General features: G+C 46.6%; 1 protein-coding gene across 1 annotated transcript; it reads left to right on the top strand.

Moving 5' to 3' along the window:
- The first annotated feature begins 1,501 nt into the window (after positions 1-1,501).
- Positions 1,502-25,554, top strand: LOC141191485 (uncharacterized). The gene is made up of 7 exons (XM_073661384.1): positions 1,502-1,564; positions 12,204-12,353; positions 12,483-12,584; positions 12,668-12,791; positions 12,875-12,963; positions 13,156-13,246; positions 23,688-25,554. Exons 2-7 carry the CDS (start codon positions 12,276-12,278, stop codon positions 24,878-24,880), a joined length of 1,677 nt encoding a protein of 558 aa, XP_073517485.1. The 5' UTR covers positions 1,502-1,564; positions 12,204-12,275; the 3' UTR covers positions 24,881-25,554.
- The last annotated feature ends 286 nt before the right edge of the window (positions 25,555-25,840 follow it).

The following is a 25,840-nucleotide window of genomic DNA, read 5'->3' as shown; positions in this document are numbered from 1 at the left end:
CAACTCCCCTCGCTCCTCACACTCAGCAATGTCAGCACTTCAGACTATATACCCAAAGCATCGTACACACGGCATCGTACACTAACTACTTCTGTTATATACGGCTCCGCTCCGTTCACACATGACTCCTCTCCGTACACCTCGCACACGCGCGGCTCCGCTCCGTACACCTCGTACATGCGCGGCTCCGCTCCTTACAACTCGTACACACGTGGCTCCGCTCCGTAACCTCATACACACGCGGCTCCGCTCCGTACAACTCGTGTACGCGCGGCTTCGCTCACCTCATACACACGCGGCTCCGCTCCGTACACCTCGTACACACGTGGCTCCGCTCCGTACACCTCGTACACACGCGGCTCCGCTCCGTACAACTCGTTTACGCGCGGCTTCGCTCACCTCATACACACGCGGCTCCGCTCCGTACACCTCGCACACGCGTGGCTCCGCTCCGTACACCTCGTACACACGCGGCTCCGCTCCGTACAACTCGTTTACGCGCGGCTTCGCTCACCTCATACACACGCGGCTCCGCTCCGTGCACCTCGTACACGTGCGGCTCCGCTCCATACACCTCGTACATGCGCGGCTCCGCTCCGTGCACCTTGTACACGCGCGGCTCCGCTCCGTACACCTCGTACACGCGCGGCTCCTCTCCGTATACCTCGCACACGCGTGGCTCCTCTCCGTATACCTCGCACACGCGTGGCTCCTCTCCGTATACCTCGCACACGCGTGGCTCCGCTCCGTACACCTCGTACACGCGCGGCTCCGCTCCGTACAACTCATTTACGCGCGGCTTTGCTCACCTCATACACACGCGGCTCCGCTCCCTACACCTCGTACACACACGACTCTGCTCCGTACACCTCGTACAAATGCGGCTCCGCTCCGTACACCTCGTACACATGCGGCTCCGCTCCGTACACCTCATACAAGTGCGGCTCCGCTCCGTACACCTCGTACACGCGCGGCTCCTCTCCGTATACCTCGCACACGCGTGGCTCCTCTCCGTATACCTCGCACACGCGTGGCTCCGCTCCGTACACCTCGTACACGCGAGGCTCCGCTCCGTACAACTCATTTACGCGCGGCTTTGCTCACCTCATACACACGCGGCTCCGCTCCCTACACCTCGTACACACACGACTCTGCTCCGTACACCTCGTACAAATGCGGCTCCGCTCCCTACACCTCGTACACACACGACTCTGCTCCGTACACCTCGTACACGCGCGGCTTCGCTCCGTACACCTCGTACACATGCGGCTCCGCTCCGTACACCTCATACAAGTGCGGCTCCGCTCCGTACACCTCGTACACACGCGGCTCTGCTCCGTACACCTCGTACACACGCGGCTCTGCTACATCCACACTGTAAACCCCTCCTGACCCCACACATAAACTTCAGCTCATCCAGCACCATGACAACCAGCACAGCAGAGTCCTGCATCCACTGAGGCCCCTGATCATGTGACCCCTGACTCCTCCCCTCCTGTGACCTCATCACAGGTCCTGTGCGCACACAACAGCCATATATGTGGTGGCGGCTCTGCAGGTGGAGGTATGTGGAGACCCCATTACTGGGCGCAGGGGGCATTAACCCCTTCAGCACGGAGGCTCTTTTGGGGTCTTGTGTTGCCCCTTTATGAGAATCATAAGGTTTTGTTCTGTTTCCTGTAATAGATACATACGACCCCACTATGGAGACAGGAAGGGAGGAAACGTATTGTTCTCAGAGTACAGGACGCCCACAGTGTAATGCCCCCATTATGCCCCTTATGCAGGATGTATGATCCCCCCCACAGTGTAATGCCCCCATTATGCCCCTTATGCAGGATGTATGATGCCCCCATACAGTGTAATGCCCCTTATGCAGGATGTATGATGCCCCCACACAGTGTAATGCCCCTTATGCAGGATGTATGATGCCCCCACACAGTGTAATGCCCCCATTATGCCCCTTATGCAGTATGTATGATGCCCCCCACAGTGTAATGCCCCCATTATGCCCCTTATGCAGGATGTATGATGGCTCCACACACTGGAATGCCCCCATTATGCCCCTTATGCAGGATGTATGATGCCCCCACACAGTGTAATGCCCCAATTATGCCCCTTATGCAGGATGTATGATGCCCCCACACAGTGTAATGCCCCCATTATGCCCCTTATGCAGGATTTATGATGCCCCCCACAGTGTAATGCCCCCATTATGCCCCTTATGCAGAATGTGTGATGCCCCCATTATGCCCCTTATGCAGGATGTATGATGCCCCCACACAGTGTAATGCCCCCATTATGCCCCTTATGCAGGATGTATGATGCCCCCACACAGTGTAATGCCCCCATTATGCCCCTTATGCAGGATGTATGATGCCCCCATACAGTGTAATGCCCCCAATATGCCCCTTATGCAGGATGTATGATGCCCCCCACAGTGTAATGCCCCCATTATGTCCCTTATGCAGGATGTATGATGCCCCCACACAGTGTAATGCCCCCATTATGCCCCTTATGCAGGATGTATGATGCCCCCATACAGTGTAATGCCCCCAATATGCCCCTTATGCAGGATGTATGGTGCCCCCCACAGTGTAATGCCCCCATTATGCCCCTTATGCAGGATGTATGATGGCTCCACACACTGGAATGCCCCCATTATGCCCCTTATGCAGAATGTATGATGCCCCCACACAGTGTAATTCCCCCATTATGCCCCTTATGTAGTATGTATGATGCCCCCACACAGTGTAATGCCCCCATTATGCCCCTTATGCAGGATGTATGATGCCTCCACACAGTGTAATGCCCCCATTATGCCCCTTATGCAGGATGTATGATGCCCCCACACACTGTAATGCCCCCATTATGCCCCTTATGCAGGATGTATGATGGCTCCACACACTGGAATGCCCCCATTATGCCCCTTATGCAGGATGTATGATGCCCCCCACACAGTGTAATGCCCCCATTTTGCCCCTTATGCAGGATGTATGATGCCCCCACACAGTGTAATGCCCCCATTATGCCCCTTATGCAGGATGTATGATGCCCCCACACAGTGTAATGCCCCCATTATGCCCCTTATGCAGGATGTATGATGCCCCCACACAGTGTAATGCCCCCATTATGCCCCTTATGCAGGATGTATGATGGCTCCACACACTGTAATGCCCCCATTATGCCCCTTATGCAGGATGTATGATGCCCCCACACAGTGTAATTCCCCCATTATGCCCCTTATGCAGTATGTATGATGCCACCACAGTGTAATGCCCCCATTATGCCCCTTATGCAGCATGTATGATGCCCCCACACAGTGTAATGCCCCCATTATGCCCCTTATGCAGTATGTATGATATCCCCACACAGTGTAATGCCCCCATTATGCCCCTTATGCAGTATGTATGATGCCCCACACAGTGTAATGCCCCCATTATGCCCCTTATGCAGGATGTATGAATCCCCCACACAGTGTAATGCCTCTATTATGCCCCTTGTGCAGGATGTATGATGCCCCCACACAGTGTAATGCCCCCATTATGCCCCTTATGCGTATGTATGATACCCCCACACAGGGAAATGCCCCCATTATGCCCCTTATGCAGTATGTATGATGCCCCCACACAGTGTAATGCCCAATTATGCCCCTTGTGCAGGATGTATGATGCCCCCACACAGTGTAATGCCCCCATTATGCCCCTTATGCAGTATGTATGATGCCCCCACACAGTGTAATGCCCCATTATGCCCCTTGTGCAGGATGTATGATGCCTCCACACAGTGTAATGCCCCCATTATGCCCCTTGTGCAGGATGTATGACGCCTCCACACAGTGTACTGCCCCCATTATGCCCCTTATGCAGGATGTATGATTCCCCCACACAGTGTAATGCCCCCATTATGCCCCTTATGCAGGATGTATGATGCCCCCACACAGTGTGATGCCCCCATTATGCCCCTTATGCGGGATGTATGATGCCCCACACAGTGTAATGCCCCCATTATGCCCCTTATGCAGGATGTATGATGCCCCCACACAGTGTAATGCCCCCATTATGCCCCTTATGCAGGATGTATGATGCCCCCACACAGTGTAATGCCCCCATTATGCCCCTTATGCAGGATGTATGTTGCCCCCACAGTACCGGTTTTACAGTTGGAATAATCCCTCTGGAGTTGGTTTTCCCTTTGCCTGCTCCCCTCCATGTATACCCTCGAGCATGTATACATGCATGTAGGGGAGCAGCCGGCCTTACTAGATATCGAGGCTTTGTACAGTAATATACGGCCTGAGGATGGTATCAGAGGAGTAAAACGTTTCTTGAAATCGAGATCAGTCGAGTGTAGCAGACATAATGACTTCATGGAAGATTTGTCGGGGAACTCCTCATCAATAGAGTGGGCTTTAGATTTACATCTGAATTTAATTATAATAATAATAATATTTTTTATTTTTATAGCACCAACATATTTCACATCACTTTACAATTTTAGGGGGGACTTGTACAGACAATACAGACTTTACAGAATAAGCATAACTCAGATATTAAAAGGGGTGAGGGTCGCAAGCTTACAGTCTATAAGCAAATAGGGAGACACAAAAGGTAAAATGTACATATATTCTATAATACAGCCTTAATATACTAAATAGGGTAAGTACGTAGCACTACATGAACTGGTCGCCATCCAGTATGTGTACAGTACAGACAGAGGCTAATCAGTGCATGGATGGTATGAACATGATTTTGAAGAAAATTTTAATATGGGCCAAACTGGGACAGTTAGATAAGTGTGTTGAGGCGATAGGCCAGTCTAAAGAAATGGGTTTTTACGGCACGCCTAAAACTGTGGGTATTGGGAATTAATCGAATTGTCCTGGGTACTGCATTCCAAAGAATTGGTGCAGCACGTGGAAAATCTTGGATACAGGAGTGGGAGGTTCTTATTACGGAGGATTTTAGTTTAAAATTCTTAGCAGAACGGAGGGCACTTGTAGGGTGGTAGACTGAGACTAGGGAAGAGATGTATGGGGGTGCTGAAGCATGGAGCGCTTTGTGGGTGAGAGTGATAAGTTTATATTGAACTCTGTATTGGATGGTCAACCAGTGCAATGACTGGCACAGGGAAGAGGCATTGGTGTATCGGTTGGTGAGGAATATGATCGTGGCTGCTGCATTCAAGATGGATTGGAGAGGGGAGAGTTTAGAAAGAGGGAGACCCAATAGTAAAGAGTTACAGTAGTCCAGAGGAGAATGAATAAGAGCTACAGTGAGAGTTTTTACCGAGTCAAAGGTAAGAAAATTTCTGATTCTAGAGATGTTTTTGAGGTGTAGATGACGCGAGCTAGTGATTTGATGTGAGGTGTGAAGACAAGATCTGAACCGAGTATGATCCCAAGACAAACCAGTGGGCTTGTTGCTGGTTGCTGGGGAGTAATGGTGGAGCCACAAACTGAAGTGGCAATATTGGGCACAGGTACAGTACAGACAAAAAGTTTGGACACACCTTCTCATTTAGATTTTTCTGTATTTTCATGACTATGAAAATTGTACATTCACACTGAAGGCATCCAAACTATGAATTAACACATGTGGAATTATATACTTAACAAAAAAAAGTGTGAAACAACTGAAAATATGTCTTATATTCTAGGTTCTTCAAAGTAGCCTTTTGCTTTGATGACTGCTTTGCACACTCTTGATATTCTGTTGATGAGCTTCAAGAGGTAGTCACCAGAAATGGTCTTCCAACAATCTTGAAGGAGTTCCCAGAGATGCTTAGCACTTGTTGTTGGCCCTTTTGCCTTCACTCTGCGGTCCAGCTCACCCCAAACCATCTCGATTGGGTTCAGGTCTGGTGACTGTGGAGGACAGGTCATCTCGCGTAGCACCCCATCACTCTCCCTCATGGGAGAGCAGAGCATAGTGAGCAGGAGCTGGTTATCCACAGTGTCGAATGATGCAGAGAGGTCTGGGAGAATCAGCAGGGAGTAGTGACCATTTGATTTGGCTGTTAGTAGATCATTAGAGACTTTAGTGAGGGCAGTTTCAGTATCTGAGAGATAGCGGATCAGACGGGAATGGACGAGGCATTCCAGGAGTTTAGAGATAAAGGGAAGATTGGAGACAGGTCTGTAGTTAGCAGCACAGTTCTCGTCCAGGGATGGTTTTTTTCTTCTTCTTCCGTGACTAGTGCGAAGTCAGAAAATGAGCAAGATGCAGTGTGGGAGGGAGGAGCATGCATTACATTTGAGGATTGGGAGAAAATTTCGCGTCTGATGGGGTTAAATTTTTCTTTCAAATAATTGTCCAGATCGTCAGCGCTGAGGTCGGTGGTCGGACCTTGTGCTGTTTGATTGAGGAGAGAGTGAAACGTGTTAAACAGGCGTTTAGCATTATTGGACTGTGAGATGATGAGTTTGTTAAATAGGTTTGTTTGGAGAGGTGAAGAGCGGAGTTATAGGTTTTAAGCATACATTTATAATGGAGGAAATCTTCGGGCAGATTAGATTTTCTCCACAGCCGTTCAGCGCACGTGGAGCACCGCTGGAGAAGACGTGTTTACAGTGTGTGTCAGGGTTGTCCTCATCTGTGCCGAGTTGTTCTCTATGTAGGAGGTGCGGCTTCATCCAGGGAGCATTGCAATGTTTCGTTATAATGCTTCAGTGCAGAGTCGGGACATGAGAGGGAGGAGATTGGGGCCAATGATGTTTGCAACGTTTTCATAAATTTCTGGGTGTTAATGGATTGTATATTTCTGTAAGTGTGGAAAGTGGGGGTGTCCTGAGCAGGGGGACAGTGCTTGACAGAGAATGAAAGAAGGTTGTGATCAAAGAGCGGAAGAGGAGCGTTAGTAAAGTCCTATATTGAACAGAGCCGGGCGAAGATCCGGTCAAGAGTATTTCCATCATGTGTAGGAGAATTAGCAAGCTGTGAAAGGCCGAAGGAGGAAGTTAGCGATAAAAGATGAGCGGCAGATTTGGAGACGGAATCGCCAATTGGGATGTTAAAGTCTCCCATGATGAGGGTGGGGATGTCATAGCATAGAAAGTTTGGAAGCCAAGTGGCAAAATGATCCACAAACTGACGGGAGGGGCCCGGAGGGCGATACACAACCGCCACTCGCAGGGAGAATGGCTGGTAGAGTCTGACTCTGTGGGCCTCAAAAGAAGGGAAGATAAGTGAGGGTGCTGGGGGGGATAACCTGAAAAGTACATTTTGTTTAAAGGAGCAGACCAACACCAATTATTACCAGTTGCCGTTCCTGTATGTACTGATCAAGAAAGATTGAAATGGGACCCTAGGGACACTCCTCTACCATAAACCTTCAAGCACTAATAAACTATTGAAGTGGGATAACCACCACCCCCATCCCCATACAAAGAGGAAAACCCAAGGGCCAATTTTTACGGTTGAGATGGTACTGCTCGAATGTCACAGATTTTAATATACAGGCAATAGACCGGAACACCAGATTAAGGGATAAAGGGTACTCATGGTACATTTTCGATTCCGCATCATCGTTTGCAGAAAAATGGGAGAGACAGACACTCCTCCATACCAATCCAAGAGACCAAGAAGAAGATTGGACTACACGAGTAAGAAAAACTTATGACAATCAGAGTGACTGTATCTTTAATATCCTCAGAAAACACTGGGATATACTTGTGGTCGACCCAGACCTGAGGGTGCCGTGGAATCTACTCCCACAATAACTTTCAGAAAGGTTTGGTCAATTAGGGACCATGCGCAGTTTCTATAAAAAACCTGCTCCCAAGGGGACTTGGCTAGATAGAAGAATCTGTGGTTTCTTTAGCTCTGGAGAATGTTGTACATGTAATTGGATGAGACCATGTAAATCTTTCTCAAGTTCCTCCATGGTTAAAATCTTTTTCCAGTGGGATTATTCCATCTGTAAAACCTCAGGACTAGTATATATGGCCACATGCACCTGCCCCCTAGAATATGTAGACAAGATCAAGAGGGTGTCCAGGAGGAGAGTAGGGGAGCATTTGGGCGATATACGCCATGCTCGGGAGATCCCATTAGTGAGACACATGAACAGTGCACATCGAGGTGAAACCGGAGACCTCTCCTTTTGTATCATTGTGGTGGTTAAACCCAATGTGAGAGGAGGTGATCATAATAATAATAATAATAATAATTTTTACAATAGATGTATGCTCCGAAAGGAAAGTGAGTGGATTGTGAGACTGGATTCACTAGCCCCTAAGGGACTCAATGAGCAAATTTCCTATGCCTGTTTTGTGTGAATACATCCCCATTCTGGATTATATTTTTGGATTTTATGCTCTACCCATTGCTAGTCAGTTCCCTGTGAATGGGGTTTACATATGTTGTACTTCACCGAGATATCTGAGCTTCTATATCAGAATTATTACTTATCAATTATATTCCACTTATACTATTTCGTTATTAACAAGTGTGGTGATCCTTGTGTATCTCTAATTGTGCAATAGAGGTCAAGTTTGACCATTTAGGAATATACTGTGGGCCACCATCCCATAATTTTTGTAGTGATAAAGTAGATCTACATGCCTATTACATGATGGGAGGATGTGCAGTACTTGTTTTTAGTCTCCCATGATGCTGATCTCAGAGATAGGATTTTTCTATGTTGGTGGTATGCAATCCAATACCATATGCGATCCGGCATGGAACGCATGCTTCCGGACATGCGCATGCGCCGATAGGAGACCGTGATGCCCTCCGGCATGGAACGCACGTGTCCGGGCACTTTTGAGCTTTCTTCCCGCCCGTTGTTTTGTGCTGGATTATCGGGCGTTCTTGAGAATTTATTTTTGTTCCATCTGTCTTTAGCTGATCCCACTGATGCATCAGATAAGTCCTCAGAGAATTATAATTAGAGGAACCCATGGACACATTAGGATTTGTGAAGCTGACATCCGCTCTCCTCTATTTCCTTTGAATTTATTGTGTGACCTGTATTTCAGAACAGTAGCTCCTGGTTTGTTTAGTTTCCATGTGTAAATTGAATTTGACTCGTAGTCTTTGATATCTCTCTCAAACGTAGTTTTTTTGATGTCTGAGATGGCATCCTCCAGACTTTGTAAATTCTTTTGCATATTTTGTTTGAGTTTTGGATCCAAAAAGGCTTCTACACCAGGCGGAATAAGCAAGAAACAAGTATCAAACGCAATGTAACTTGGTTATCCTATAAGGGTTTTTTTAAATGTGGCCATACACCCTGTAAAGCATGCAAGTATGTTAATAAAACCAACACATTTGAAGAAAACCTAACGGTACAGCAATTTTCAATACACAATTTCATCAATTGTAACACTATAGGGGGTCATTTATTTAATAGAGTGTATAGAGAGTTAACTACAATACGTGGGATGCACGTCAGGTCCGCTAAAAAAATGTATTAGAAGACATTAATCTATTAAGATATTTGTCAGTCGGCACAACACAATCTAAATCACTGAAATATGATACGGGGGGCAATGGTAACTGTGCAACAAAGCATATAAAGAAGTAGGTAGAGAAAAGCTTGCACAGTGAGATAATGCACATCCAAAAATAATAAGAATTACTACAAATAATAAATACAATAGCAACTTTATTTCATGTAGGGACACACAAGTGGTTAAAAACATACGACCCCTGATGAAGCTACTGTAGTAGTGATACACGTAGGGCATAGATACCTACGGTTGGAGTCCACTGTAGAGAGGTAAGCCCTACACGTATCGCTACTACAGTAGCTTCGTCAGGGGCTGTATTTCTCTTGCTGATCAAAAAGGTCATAGTGTTTGTATAACCTTGAATGCTGAATTCTATTCGTTTGGAAGCAATCATGTTTACTGTGCTAATGACAAATTGTACTAAGTCAGCTGAAAGTTTATTTACAACAGCCCCTGTGATACCAACTATGTAAATAGATTAGCTCAAACAATGATAGGTGATCCCTGCACCCTCACCTCTTTTACCTGGGCTTTATGACCTCACACAGATGTAAATACAAACAGGGATGTCTGTAGTGCTGTAGACAGAATGAAATTTGGGTCAGAGAATCACGGAACATCAGAAGGACTTTGGAAGGAGAATGGGAGACATCCTTCAGGAAAGTAGATATATTGCATGGCATCTAAACAGACACAGATTTGTATTCTACATGATTCTAGTCTAAGGGTATCAGCCCTCACTGGAAAGTTTCAGATCTGCTCCATTAACCATCAGAGAGACCATGGATACTTTTGGGAAGTCCAGGAGGGGACGAAAAAGTCACTTGGCCCCATGGATATGCTCTTTAGGTGTTGCTAGGAGGGACCCACCGGTCAACTAGAACCGATGGAGACATTTGGAGTTGCCAGGAGGGACCCACCGGTCGTCTGGTCCCATGGAAACTCTCGGAGAGGCCTGGATGGGACCATCGGGTCTCCTGGTCTTGTTCCTCAATGGACTGTTGACTTCCTAAGCTTGCCGCTACCTTCTCTCTGTGGGGGTCCGCCAGAAGGGGAGGGCCACTGGTTGAGGTAGTCGGCCCTGGAAGTCTCCAAAGTCGCAGCTGTTCTATCCCAGGCGGGCGGAGAAGGAAGGGTGAGACTGTGTAATGTTGTACCATCTTGGGTATTTGCTGGGACTGTTCTGTGTGTTTAATGTCCGCTTTGTGGTTCAATAAAGTATTACCATGCTGTTTTACCCTCACCCTGTGTTGTTTGAGTAGCGTTACGCCCACAGAAGACTCCGGGTCTTCACAGTCCCTGACCAGGGCGGCTCATGCTGTATTCTTCAGACAAGGTGCATTAAATAAACAGTGAGCTGACCTCCCTCTCCATTTTCTCATTATATGCATGTTTTCCTTATAGTGACAAATATTTATTTTTGCTAAAACTGTGATATTTTCACTTTAAAACTTTTTTAAACCTTTTTTATAAACTTTTTAAAATAACTCTCATTAGTGCGATCATACAACACAGAAGCCTTTGATTGCTCAGGTGATGGACTGTACTACTGTAGTGCCGTGTATTATCACTGCCTGTCAGTGTAATACTAACTGCCCCATACACATGAGATAAGTGTTGGCTGAAGGATCATTTGGCAGACGGCTATCTCTCCAGACTCCCCCATACACAAATATTCCAGCTTTCCCGTGGTTTGTATGACTGACTGCATCTGTAGGGAGGTCCCCAAATACATTATATAGTCAACCAAAATCAGTGCTTCCATGTAACTTTAGTCTAATGTTTATGGAGGCGTTAAAAAGTAAGTTATGGAACTCTGCCTCTGGCTCGGCCTAATAGACTTTTGTACATTACAGGCCCAGTACTTGGGGGAGGAGGGCATTCAGCTGAACTCTGTCACACTTTCTTAGATGCCATGTTTACTTTTTGCAGGAGCAAGTGGTTAAACTGCCAGGGATTTTGTTGCTGCCGCACCTGTGCCATCCCTGAGGTGTACATCTATGTTCTGGTGCCCAAAAGAGTTCATAACATGTTAAAAAATTACAAAATGTGTCTTCTGCTTTTTGCATGTTTTTTCTTTTTACAAGAATTGTTGGTGCCAATTTTCTTTTGAAACCTTTTAATATCTGCTTTTTTTCTGGGTTTTTTCTTGTAATATAGGAAAGCCTAAGTCTAGAAATAAAACCCATAATACACTGTGCATGTAGACTTTAGTATCAAATAATTTCTGTCCACGGCATTTGTGCAAACAAAACAGCTTTTATAAAAGCCTCAAACTTCTGTGTGTGAATCAGACATGAGATCTAACTTGATAGAAGATTACAGTTCGGAGAAGACGGGAAACATTCATACAGACGGCCAGTGGTGATGTCGTCAGTGACGGACTGTCTACAAATATGGTTTTAGATCCGTAGTAGTAGATGTTTCCTCATCATGAAGTAGTTATTTCTCATGTCACGTGTAATGAATATCTCCTGCAGTATTGCTAATGCCAATTCCAGTGACTGAAAATGAGACGAGAATTAGCGTTATGGAAGGTGAGTCTATGAGAAACGTATTCAGCTGCAGACTTTGAGGAAGAAACTGCTTGTTGTCTGTGGCCTAAATATACAGGTTTTATTACTAGATGTAAAGAAAAAACTAAATTTAAAATAATAAATCTCCTCATATGTTTCCCCTTATTATGTCCAGTAATTGTATTATTATACAGGATTTTTATGATTTTACATCGGCTAATCTTCTCGTTCAGGTCTCTACAATAACGGATCCTCTCAGTGAAGATCGTCTATATAAGAAAATTTTCCTGATTTACCCATCAAAGATGGATATGGACAGGGACAAGATGGCGGAGAGGATATTACACCTCACCCTAGAGATCCTCTTCCGGCTTACTGGAGAGGTGAGAGATTCTGATGACGTCACATTACATCATTCTTATCTATGGGAATAACAGATGGACAGAACTGGAGAGGTGAGGACTCTGGAAATGTCTGTAGTGAGATTTATAAATGTGTCTCTCCATAACCAGAGATTAATCACGGAGCCTCCACCTCCCCCCCTGATACATGAGGACATCAATGACCAGATCCTAGAACTCGCCTACAAGATGATTGAGCTTCTGACTGGAGAGGTGATATTGCTGGGAATGCTGGGACATTATACTGTAACGCTATGGAGGGATCGAGGGGATGACGGTATCATTGTATGTGTCAGGTTCCTATAAGGTGTCAGGATGTCGCCATCTATTTCTCCATGGAGGAGTGGGAGTATATAGAAGGACACAAAGATCTGTACAAGGACATCATGATGGAGGTTCCCCAGCCCCTCACATCACCAGGTAATAGACAGGGCTAAATACACACGGACTATAATTATCTGTATGTAAAGAATGAATTCAGTCCCTGTATGTGTTTCCTCCAGATCTATCCAGTAAGAGGACAACACCAGAGAGATGTCCTCGTCCTCTTCTTCCACAGGACTGTAAACAAGAAGATCCCAATGTTCCTCAGGTAGAGAGAAGATGTCATGAGATCTCCCCTATGATGTGTAGACGGCTGTAAAAGTCATGTCTTCAGTCTTGTTTTATCCACCATTATTGTGGTTTATACTTGTGTAATGAGAACGGTGGAGATGGCAGGATTAGAGCTGATCATAGATGTGACTTCTCCTTCTGTCTGTGACTTTTACAATATTTGTTTCAGGGTGAAGATCTGACCCATATTAATACTACAGAGACATATGTGGGGGGTGATGAGCGGTGTAAGGAGGAGATTCCTACGTATGACTACCCAGGTGAGTAGTAACTATGAAATGTTGAGAAGTCTTAGATTTTTCTCAGTAATAGTGGTGGAGAACGCAGCACTACTGGACCAGGGTGTACAAGTATGGTCCAAACCGCATATAATATAAGAGAAACCTCAGCACTCAGGTAATGAATTTTAGCAAAAGCAATTTTAATTGCAGTCCACAGCAGAAAAAAAACAAAAACACGTTTCGGTCTATAAGACCTTCATCAGTGTACCACTTGTTGGGAATGACAATAGGAAAGGAGGGTGAGGACGCAGTGTCTCAGGCACGTGATCCCTTAGGACCAGAAGACAGGGAGAATGGGCTATCAAAACCGCGATATCCACGCCGATGTATGGTGTGGATGCCGTGGTTTTGATACGACCAGAAGACAGGGAGAATGGGCTAAGGGATCACGTGCCTGAGACACTGCGTCCTCTACCCTGGTGAGTAGTAACTACTAAATTCTGAGAAGTCACAGATTCTTCTCAGTCACCGGCTGTGGCTGCTTTATCAGTCGTGTAGTCCGGCCGTATCACAATCTTGTGATCACCATTTTCCCTCTAGACCACAACATTTTCCTCCATCCGAAAATATTCAATTTACTTTGTGTAATTGTGAAAGACCTTTTCTATAGATCTTACAACCTGGAGGATCCACCTACCCCCTGGGATTAGTAGACGCTGACCGTTACCTCCCCAGATCTGTAAACTACAAAGCCAAATGACAGCGTACGTAGAAAGTGCTGACAAGTGAGAAAAACACTTGAAGAAAAATATTCTGATGGGCCTGTAAGAGAAAGCGGAGGGTAATGATGCTGTTGGCTTCCTAGATCCCTGATATCTTATTGGATGAATCTACCTTCTCTCCTTTCTGTGCCGCTGAATGTTCTCATATGGTCCCTACAAGACCAGGTCCAGTCTTTATGGTCAAAGTTTGCTTTTTTAATCGATAACATTAAATGTGCATTGAGGGACAAGTGTGAATTTCTGTACAATAACAACAGAGTTTCCCTTTATACTTTTCAATTTCTTTTAAAACTGACTATCTTCAAACAGGATCTTGATAAACTACATAAATAACATTACATCTGTGCCATGATATATCTCTAAGCTGTGCGTGGCTGATGGCTGTAATATACATCTTGTGGCAAGACGACTCGCTCGGCTCTCCTGGAGGCAGACTCGGGACCCACGTTCCCAGGTTTCCTTTCTGCTGGTTTATTATCAGCCATAAACTCATGCTGGTTTCGCAGGAAAAACAAACATGACCCCTCTGGGTTAAACGGAAAAAAACCCAAAACAAAGTATAACTCAGTCCATAGATGAGCTTGTTCCGCCCGCTCTCGGTAGCATAAACTGCACTGCTAAAGTCCTTGTGCAAAGCTCTGCAGCTTCCACAATACTCTCTGGAGACTTCCCTCTCCAGACCACACTCCACAGGATAAAAAACAGGACTGAGCTAGCACATTGCTCAGCCACACCCTGACGGGAGGTAGGGGGAATGGCGTCCCGCCCTCTTTGCCATTCCCATAAAACCGCACACCCTTTAACAGAGTAAATCTACCTGCAAATAACACGTTGGCAGAAAAATAAAGTAGGTCTTAGTTCACACAGGAGAGCATCCTGAGTGACACATACCTCCCCTCACATATAAAATCAGTGACACTGTCACATATTCCCCCCTCTGCCCAAAGCCGGGGGTTTGGGCACCTTCTGACACCAGGCAGGGAATCCTAGAGAGGGCATCTGCATTCCCATGTAACTTCCCGGGCCTATTCTCCACGTGAAAGTTAAACTCTTGAAGCCCTAGGGACCATCTAGTTACCCTGGCATTTTTACCCCTCTTCTCCCTCAACCATCTCAACGGGGCATGGTCTGATACTAATCTACAGTCATGGCCAAAAGTATTGAGAATGAGACAAATAGTAATTTTTCCAAAGTTTACTGCTTCATTTTTTGTAATGGCAATTTGCATATACTCCTGAATGTCAAAGAGTGATCAGCTTAACAGCAATTACTGTACTTGCAAAGTCAATATTTGCCCAGAAAATGAACTTTAACCCCCAAAACACATTTCAACATCATTGCAGTCCTGCCTTAAAAGGAGCAGCTAACATCGTTTTAGTGATTGATCCATTAACACAGGTGTGGGTGTTGATGAGGACAGGGCTGGCGATCATTCAGTCATGATTAAGTAAGAAAGACATCACTGGACACTTTAAAAGGAGGCTGGTTCTTGGTATCATTGTTTCTCTTCAGTTAACCATGGTTATCTCTAAAGAAACACGTGCAGCCATCATTGCACTGCACAAAAATGGCCTAACAGGGAAGAGTATCGCAGCTACAAAGATTGCACCTCAGTCAACAATCTATCGCATCATCAAAAACTTCAAGGAGAGAGCTTCCATTGTTGTCAAAAAGGCTCCAGGGCGCCCAAGAAAGACCAGCAAGCGCCAGGACCGTATCTTAAAACTGTTTCAGCTGCGGGATCGGACTACCAGCAGTGCCGAGCTTGCTCAAGAATGGCAGCAGGCTGGTGTGAGTGCTTCTGCACGCACTGCGAGGCGCAGACTCTTTGAGCAAGGGCTGGTTTCAAGGAGGGCAGCAAAGAAGCCACTTCTCTCCAGAAAAACATCAGGGACCGACTGATATTCTGCAAAAGGTACAAGGAATGGACTGCTGAGGCCTAGGGCAAAGTCATTTTCTCTGATGAATCCCCTTTTCGATTGTTTGGGACATCTGGAAAACAGCTTATTCGGAGAAGAAGAGGTGAGCACTACCACCAGTCTTGTCTCATGCCAACTGTAAAGCATCCTGAAACCATTCATGTGTGGGGCTGCTTCTCAGCCAAGGGAATCGGCTCACTCACAGTCTTGCCTAAAAACACAGCCATGAATAAAGAATGGTACCAGAATGTCCTCCAAGAGCAACTTCTCCCAACCGTCCAAGAGCAGTTTGGCGCCCAACAATGCCTTTTCCAGCATGATGGAGCACCTTGCCATAAAGCAAAGGTGATAACTAAATGGCTCATGGAACAAAACATAGAGATTTTGGGTCCATGGCCTGGAAACTCCCCAGATCTTAATCCCATTGAGAACTTGTGGTCAATCATCAAGAGACGGGTGGACAAACAAAAACCAACAAATTCTGGCAAAATGCAAGCATTGATTATGCAAGAATGGACTGCTATCAGTCAGGATTTGGTCCAAAAGTTGATTGAGAGCATGCCAGGGAGAATTACAGAGGTCTTGAAGAAGAAGGGGCAACACTGCAAATATTGACTTGCTGCATTAACTCATTCTAACTGTCAATATAACCTATTGCTACTCATAATATGATTGCAATTATATTTCTGTATGTGATATAAACATCAGACAAGCACTAATAAAAACCAGAGGCCAGCAGATCATGTGAAAATATAATTTTGGTGTCATTCTCAAAACTTTTGGCCATGACTGTAAACTTCCGGCCTAGTAGGTAATATTTCAGTGTATCCACGGCCCATTTTATGGCTAAACACTCTTTCTCTACTATGGCGTAGTTCTTCTCGCAGGAGGACAGCTTTCGGCTTAGATAGAGAATGGGATGTTCTTCCCCATTTATCTCTTGGGAGAGTACAGCCCCTAGACCAACCTCTGAAGCGTCCGTCTGGACCACAAATTCTTTTTCGAAGTCTGGCGTGACCAGGACCGGATGCTTGCACAGTGTTAGCTTCAACTGTTGAAACGCGGTCTCCGTTTCTTCTGTCCATTTCACCATGGTTGATTTGGTGCCTTTTAGAAGATCCGTTAGTGGCGCGGCAATCATGGCGAAATTCGGGATAAACCGCCGGTAGTATCCCACCATTCCTAGGAACGCTCTCACCTGCTTCTTCGAGAGTGGTTGCGGCCAGGTTTGAATTGCCTCCACTTTCTTGATTTGCGGCTTTATTTCGCCTCTCCCAACAACATAGCCCAGGTGCTTGGCCTCCTCCTTCCCGATGGCACACTTTTTCGGATTTACGGTAAATCCTGCCTTCCTTAGCGCGTCCAGAACGGCCTGTAGTTTAGGTAGGTGACTAGCCCAGTCTGGGCTAAAGACCCCAATGTCGTCGAGGTAGGCTGCGGCATACTTCTTATGTGGGGCTAGGATCCGATCCATAGCCCTCTGGAAGTAGCTGGGGCCCCCTGTAGTCCGAACGGCATCCGCGTGTATTGCAAACACCCATCAGGTGTTGAGAAAGCCGTCTTCTCCTTAGCCATGGGGATCTGCCAGTAGCCCTTCGTCAGGTCGAGAGTGGTGATGTACCTCGCCGGTCCAAGCCTCTCGATGAGTTCGTCGACGCGGGACATCGGGTACGCGTCACACTTGGATACCTCATTCAGCCGGCGGTAGTCATTACAAAACCTCCACTCTCCATTGGGTTTCGGCACGAGGACGGTTGGGCTCGACCACCCACTCTTTGACTCCTCTATTACTCCGAGGTCTAACATCCTCTTCACCTCGGCCGAGATCACCTCCTGGCGTGCTTCCGGAATCCGATACGGCTTCAGATTCACTCGTACGTGCGGCTCTGTCAGCACATCATGCTCTACCACTTGAGTATGCCCCGGCAACTCTGAGAACCGCTCCCGATTCCGCTGTAGTAATTCTCGACACTGTTGCTTTTGGGCCGGTGATAGAGTATCTGCAATAGTGACCTCCTCCACCTTGCCTTCTGGTGCGGCTCCCAGGCAAGGAGTTTCCACAGGTTCACGGTCCCGCCACGGCTTGAGCAAATTTATATGATATATTTGATGCGGCTTTCTTCGGCCAGGCTGGTGGACTTTATAATTAACCTCGCTGACTTTCTCCACCACCTCGTATGGACCTTGCCATTTGGCGAGGAACTTGCTCTCGATAGTAGGGATCAGCACCAAAACACGGTCCCCGGGCTGGAACTGTCTTAGTCTCGCCGACCCTCGCCTGGGCTTCCTGCGCCTGGAGGAGATGTTCCCTCACGATGGGCATTACCTTTGACATTCTCTCCTGTAACTGGGCGATATGTTCGATGATACTCCTGTGTGGCGTGACTTCAGCTTCCCAAGTTTCCTTGGCGATGTCTAGGAGACCTCTTGGATGCCGCCCATATAGGAGCTCAAATGGAGAGAAGCCAGTGGAGGCTTGAGGAACTTCTCTGACTGGGAAAAGCAGAAATGGGAGCAGGTAGTCCCAGTCTCGCCCATCCTTTTCAACGACCTTCTTGAGCATCGCCTTTAAGGTCTTGTTGAAGCGTTCCACTAGGCCGTCGGTCTGTGGATGATAAACCGAGGTCCGAAGCTGAGTTATCTGAAGGACTCTGCAAAGCTCCTTCATCACCTTGCTCATGAAGGGGGTTCCTTGGTCTGTCAGAATCTCTTTTAGTAGACCTGTCCGAGCAAAAATATGGACCAGCTCTCGGGCTATACTTTTACTGGACATGTTCCTTAGGGGAACCGCTTCCGGATACCGAGTCACATAGTCCATGACAACCAGGATATATTGGTGGCCCCGAGCTGATTTAACTAAGGGGCCCACGAGGTCCATGGCAATCCTCTCAAAGGGAACCTCTATCACAGGTAGTGAGACTAAGGGCCTACGGAAGTGGGAGGAGGGAGCGGTTATTTGGCAGGTGGGGCAGGACCTACAATAGTTTTGAACTTCTCGATAACACCCTGACCAATAAAACCTTCTCAATATCCTCTCCTGAGTTTTCTCGACCCCTAGGTGTCCCCCCAGAACATGTGAATGGGCCATATCTAGCACCCGCCGTCTGTATGGCCCCGGCACTAACAGCTGTTCCACTATCTCACTGCCCCTCAGTTTGGCCACCCGATATAGCAACTCCCCCTGCACTGCAAATTGGGGGAATCTGGTGTCGGCCCCGGCTCTTGGGCAACCCCATTACATACAGTAACCTGGTCAAACGCCCCTTTTAAGGTCAGGTCTCGAACTTGAGCAGTCCCAAAGTTCTCTCTGGACATATCTAACACAGGGAGGTCGGCCTCCTTGGTCACCGTCTCACCCTCATCACTGACAAGGACACACAGTGGGAACTCCTCCATCTGAGACTTCGTCGGGGGTTCTTCTTCAAGGACCTGGCTTTTCCCCATGCTACTTAGTCCAGTTCCCTTCCCCCACAAGTCCCAGAATAAGGAAAAATCACGGCCCAATATGACGGGATGTATCCAGTCCTTTACTACCCCGACTTCATGGGACTGGGCACCACAGTCTGTCCCCACTGTTTCTGTGGCCACGGGATAGTCATTGGCGTCACCATGGATGCACTGAACGCCCAGGGTTTTGGAAGGGATCAACTGGTGGGGAAGGGATGCTCTGATCAAGGTCACCAGACTCCCGGAGTCCAACAGCCCAAGCACTTTTATTCCATTAATGGACACTGCACACGCCTGCGGCCCCTCGCCGGGTCGACAGTCCACGCTACAGGCTGGATAGGCATAATAGGAGACCCGTCTGCCTAGGTTGCAGTCCATGGGCTCAGGGGATATTTGACACCTGGCGGCTACATGTCCAGGGTTGTGACACCGCCAGCAAACTATATCTTTACCAACTGTTCTAAAGGCACCTTCAGTAGGAGTGGGACGTCCCCCAGTGGTGGCTCTAGACCCCTTCCGTGGTGAACCCGCCCCCTTTTGGGTATTCCAGTAGGGAGAAGTGACTGCATCCGGTTTCCCAAGAGATCTCTCGACTACCTGGTACCTCTCTACCAGGCCGATGAAGTCATCTGCGTTCTGGGGATCACCCTGGGCAACCCAGGTCTGTACTGGCTTGGGAAGGGAATGCATGAACCTGTCAATCACCACCCGCTCAACCATCTGGGCCGGAGTGGAGGACTCCGGTTGTAGCCACTTCTGAACAAGATGCAGGAGGTCAAACATCTGCGAACGAGGGGGTTTGTTGCTAGCATACGCCCAGTGATGAACTCGCTGGGCTCTCACCGCCATATTTACTCCCAGACGTGCTAAGATCTCTGTCTTTAGTTTGGGATACTCCTTAGCATCTTGCAGCGCCAAGTCAAAATACGCCCTCTGGGGTTCACCCGATAAATATGGCGCCAGAACCTCTGCCCACTGTGCTGGTGGAAGTCTCTCCCGATCAGCCACCCTCTCAAAAACAGTCAGAAATGCTTCTACATCATCCCCAGGGGTCATCTTCTGCATTGCCATCCTTACCGCCTTCCTGACGTAAGAATCATCAGTCGTCTCTGAGGGTGGGGCGGCCGCTCTGCTCTGGATGGCGTCCGCCAAAAGCTGTATCTGCTGTTGCGCCTCCTGCTGGTGCTGCTGTTGCGACCTTTGCTGCAACTGGATCTGCTGAAGCAACAGTTTGGTCGTCTCCTGGTGCTGCTGCTGCATGCTCTGCTGGGCCTGCTGCATACTCTGCTGGGCCTGTAGGTGTTGCTGCTGCATGCTCTGCTGGGCCTGGACCAGGTGCTTAATGAGCTCCTCCATGCTGCTGGACTTCTCTGGCTGGCTGGCAGCCTTCACCCAGGACATCCACCGGTCTTTGTGGCAGGTACACGTGTTTCTGGAATCCTGCATGCACTCTCACACCAACTGTGGCAAGACGACTCTCTCGGCTCTCCTGGAGGCAGACTCAGGACACACGTTCCCAGGTTTCCTTTCTGCTGGTTAATTATCAGCCATAAACTCATGCAAGTTTCGCAGGAAAAACAAACATGACCCCTCTGGGTTAAACGGAAAAAAACCCAAAACAAAGTATAACTCAGTCCATAGATGAGCGGGTTCCGCCCGCTCTCGGTAGCATAAACTGCACTGCTTAAGTCCTTGTGCAAAGCTCTGCAGCTTCCACAATACTGTCTGGAGACTTTCCTCTCCAGACCACACTCCACAGGAAAAAAAACAGGACTGAGCTTTTACACAATGCTCAGCCACACCCTGAGGGGAGGTAGGGGGAATGGCGTCCCGCCCTCTTTGCCATTCCCATAAAACCGCACACCCTTTAACAGAGTAAATCTACCAGCATATAACACGCTGACAGAAAAATAAAGTAGGTCTTAGTTCACACAGGAGAGCATCCTGAGTGACACATACCTCCCCTCACATATAAAACCAGTGACACTGTCACAATCTATTCACGCCTCCAGGAGATGTGGTGGCATGGCTCGAGCCCTGGTTTCATGGATTCACTCCACGTCATAAATTCCATTATATTTTCAATCCTAAAGAATTCAGATTACTGCACAATCTCTCCTGAAACGGGGGCACTAATACTTTCTCTACTCTTCTGGTCAGGACTCATCATACCTCCAATGGTCCACCATAAATGAGTGCGACTCCGGTTTAGTGTTGGATTTCTCCCTTCATACATACGTTGTTGTTGGGGATGTAACATGTTTATATATTCTTTCTTTTTTTACAAGTTCATTCTGTATGATAGTCTGATTGTGGTGGGATCGGCCGGCCTCACTTATGTGACTCTGTAACTCCCTGGTAGTCTTTCAAAAAGATCTCCATTGCCTCTTCCAAATGCCAGAGATCTAAATTTAAGACCCCTCAGCTCTGCAGTATTGTAAAAAACTTCACTTTAAATGTCTAATATTTCTTCTTGACACTCATGTGACAGAAAATATTGTCCCTTACGATAGTTTAGATGATGAAGAGCCCCCGAGCCCCAGACTCTAATTACCCCAGAGAGGTTTCTCCACTAGTTACTCATTTTTCTCTGATGGAGACTGTTGAGTTTGATCATTTCAGTAGATGTGTTGTTGTCTATACTCACAGTTTTTGACTTCAGTAATCATCTGATTTAACCCCTTCCCGCAGACAGTTTTATGTTCCTAATCAGGTTCCATTTTTCAAATCTGATCTGTGTCACTTTATGTGGTGATAATTTTAGAATTTTTCACAAAGGATAATAGGAGACAAATGGACCTTACAAATAATATTCCAACTTCTCCTGAATCCGACAATCCCCTATATACGGTTGTACACTACTGTCTGGGCACATCGCAGGGTAAGAAGGGAAGGAGCGCCATTTAGCTATTAGGAATGCAGATTTTCCTGGAATAGTTCGCAGACACAATGTATTGGGGGCGCTGTTCATGGTCACCTGGCAGCTCAAAAGATGGCCACCACAAACAGGCTTGTCACTATCTACCCTGTTTACAGATTTCACAAATTACTTTGCTCATCACCCTTTAACCCCTCTACATGGATCTGGACTTACACAGAGACCCCTAAGCTTGGGCCATGGTGTTACCTGCTATTCTGTGGAGTGAGATGGGAAGAAGAATAGTCAGGTAGCCGGATCAGAACCAGGAGGGCAGAGAAAGTACAAAATCAGAAGACACGAGAGTAGTCAGTAAACGGGCCAAGGTCACAACAGGAACCAAATACACAAGCCGGGAGCTGATCACAGAGGACTGAACCAGAGGAGAACACGGCTGGATCTGGCAGCTTCCGGCAATATGCTTCCAGCTTTAGTAGGGTGCGGTGCTTTCCATATGGCTGAAGCAGGGAGCAGATTACTCCAGCTGGACAGCGCACACACACCCATACTGCCAGACTGGATGGTACTACTGGTCCCAGGCTCCCTAATCTTAGTGGCTGGACAGAGCCTGCGCCTTTTAAGGCCCCGTCACACTTAGCGACGCTGCAGCGATCCCGACAACAATACGACCTGTCAGGGATCGTTGCTGCGTCGCTATGTGGTCGCTGGTGAGCTGTCAAACAGGCAGGCTCACCAACGATCAGGGGAGCAGCGATATCGTGGAAAGAATCTTTCCACGATGTCCTGCTCCTAGTTACCAGCCTGCTGAAGCAGGAGCAGGCTGGTAACCATGATAAACAGCGGGTTACTAGGGGCACACGCGCACCTAGTAACCCGTTGTTTATCATGGTTATGAGCCTGCTACAGTGAGCGGGAGGTTACCGCTCACTTTAGCAGGCTCGTAACCATGATAAACAACGGGTTACTAGGTGCGCGTGTGCCCCTAGTAACCCGATGTTTACCATGGTTACCAGCCTGATCGCTGCTCCCGCTGGTCACACACAGCGATGTGTGCTGACCAGCGGGAGGGCAACGACCAAAAAATGGTCCAGGACACTTTGCAACGATCAGTGACCTCACAGCAGGGGCATGATCGCTGCAAAGTGTCACATATAACGACATCGCTGGCAAGGTCGCTGTTGCGTCACCAAAACCGTGACACAGCAGCGATCTCGCTATGTGAGACGGGGGCTTTACTCCATATTTGGGAGGCAGAATGAACAAACAGTTGTACACCACGCTCCACTGGTCCATCCTATGAGCCTTTCTATTAGATGGTCATTGTCCTGGTGAATAAGTGAATTTTTTTTATATGACCTGCCTTTTTTTTACAGACAGTTTAAGTAGAAATGTTCAAAAGTATAAAATTCAAGGCTTTTTTATTAAAAAATAATAATTGGTTTTATTCTTGGCAGATATCTGTACCCGGAGATCAGAGGGACAGCTGACATCTTCAATTTTCAAATCAGATAATTTTCAGATCCCACAGGATACAATTGAAGTGAATGCCATTACTCCAGATTTACCATCATCCCTTCACAGCAAAGATCTGTCATCTGATCCTATGAAACAGGTCCTGTCTTCTGATTCATTACCGACTACTAAGGAAAATCATAGTCACAAAATAAGCATTAAAAAACAAACTGCTCCTAATGTAAAGAAGCCATTTTCACATTCAGAATATAGAAATAGTTTTCCTCTCAAAAAGTCTTTTCTTAAACATCAAAAAATTCACACAGCGAAGAATAGATTTTCTTGCTCCAAGTGTGGGAGATGTTTTAATCAGAAATCACATCTTGTTAGGCATGAGATAACTCACACAGGAAAGAAGCCATTTTCCTGTTCAGAATGTGGGAAATGTTTTGTACAGAAATCATATCTTATCAAACATCAGAGAACGCACACAGAGGAGAAGCCTTTTTCATGTTCAGATTGTGGGAAATGTTTTGTACAGAAATCATATCTTATCAAACATCAGAGAACTCACACAGGGGACAAGCCTTTTCCATGTTCAGAATGTGGAAAATGTTTTACAGAGAAATCAACTCTTATCAACCATCAGAGAACTCACACAGGAGACAAGCCATTTTCATGTTCAGAATGTGGGAAATGTTTTACACAGAACTCAACTCTTATCAAACATCACAAAACTCACACAGGAGACAAGCCATTTTCATGTTCAGAATGTGGGAAATGTTTTGTACAGAAATCAAATCTTATTACACATCAGAGAACTCACACAGGGGAGAAGCCTTTTCCATGTTCAGAATGTGGGAAATGTTTTGTACGGAAATCAGATCTTATCGCACATCAGAGAACCCACACAGTGGAGAAGCCTTTTCCATGTTCAGAATGTGGGAAATGTTTTGCTAACAAATCAACTCTTATGAAACATCACAAAACTCACACAGGGGAGAAGCCATTTTCATGTTCAGAATGTGGGAAATGTTTTACACAGAACTCAACTCTTATCAAACATCAGAGAACTCACACAGGGGAGAAGCCTTTTTCATGTTCAGATTGTGGGAAATGTTTTAACCAGAAAGCGCATCTTGATAACCACCGGAGAACCCATACAGGGGAGAATGCAGCAACTACACACAACTAGTCTCTGTACAGACAAGAAAGACCCTAGCTGCACAACTAAAAACGCCACCACAGACCTAACTCCCTAATAAGCCGTTGAGGAGTTTCTCATACCTCCTGAGGAACCAGAGGGGAGGCTGCAACACACTGTCAACAAGGGGAAAGTAAAGTATGAAGACCCATGACCTAGGACGCAAACCCAGCTTTCTGACACTAGGCACTAAATTGTGACCCAAAATCCTTTGCTAATCTTCAGATTTCATGATGTCTTGCACACAGGCAAGGCACCTAGTGCCAGAGGCAGCAAAACAACCCCAAAACACCTTTGAACCTCCACCATATTTGACTGTATGGGTTGTAAATTTATTGATTATGCTGCGCACCGTGGACAAAGGAACATGCGGATCCCTAAAGATGGACTTATATCCTTGAAATTGTTGATATTTTTCAACAATTTTGGTTCTCAAGTCCTCAGACAGTTCTCTTCTCTTCTTTCTGTTTTCTCCATGCTTAATGTGGCACACATATGCACGCAATGCAAAGATTGAATCAACTTCTCCCTTTTTTATCTAGTTTTAGTTGTGATTTTCATATTGCCCACAACTGTTACTTGCCACAGTTGCGTTTGAACAAGCTTCACATGCTTGAAACAAAGTTGTTTACCCACAATTTTGGCAAGGTGCCAACAATTTTGTCCGGCCTATTTTGTGTGAAATTATGTTCAATTTGCCTTTTTTTCTCTGTTTTCTTGTGTTGTTCCAATACACGCAAAGGAAATAAACTTGTATAACAAAACATGTAATTGCAATAATTTTCTGGGAGAATTACTTCATTTTCTGGAACAATTTCAAGGGATCCAACACTTTTCACCATGACTTGTTTTTGTTGCCTTTTTAATTTGTTGGAGCATTTCATCCTCTACGTGTTCAGCTATATTAGGAGACTTGTAGCAAAGTCCAGTTAGCAGCTTTCCATTATTGCC

The sequence above is a fragment of the Phyllobates terribilis genome, unplaced genomic scaffold (genome assembly GCF_046119375.1).
Source record: "Phyllobates terribilis strain yellow unplaced genomic scaffold, ASM4611937v1 Scaffold_46__1_contigs__length_10046794, whole genome shotgun sequence".
Lineage (NCBI taxonomy): Eukaryota > Metazoa > Chordata > Amphibia > Anura > Dendrobatidae > Phyllobates > Phyllobates terribilis.
Note: the sequence above shows the minus strand (reverse complement) of the source record. Positions and strands in the feature narration are given on the sequence as shown.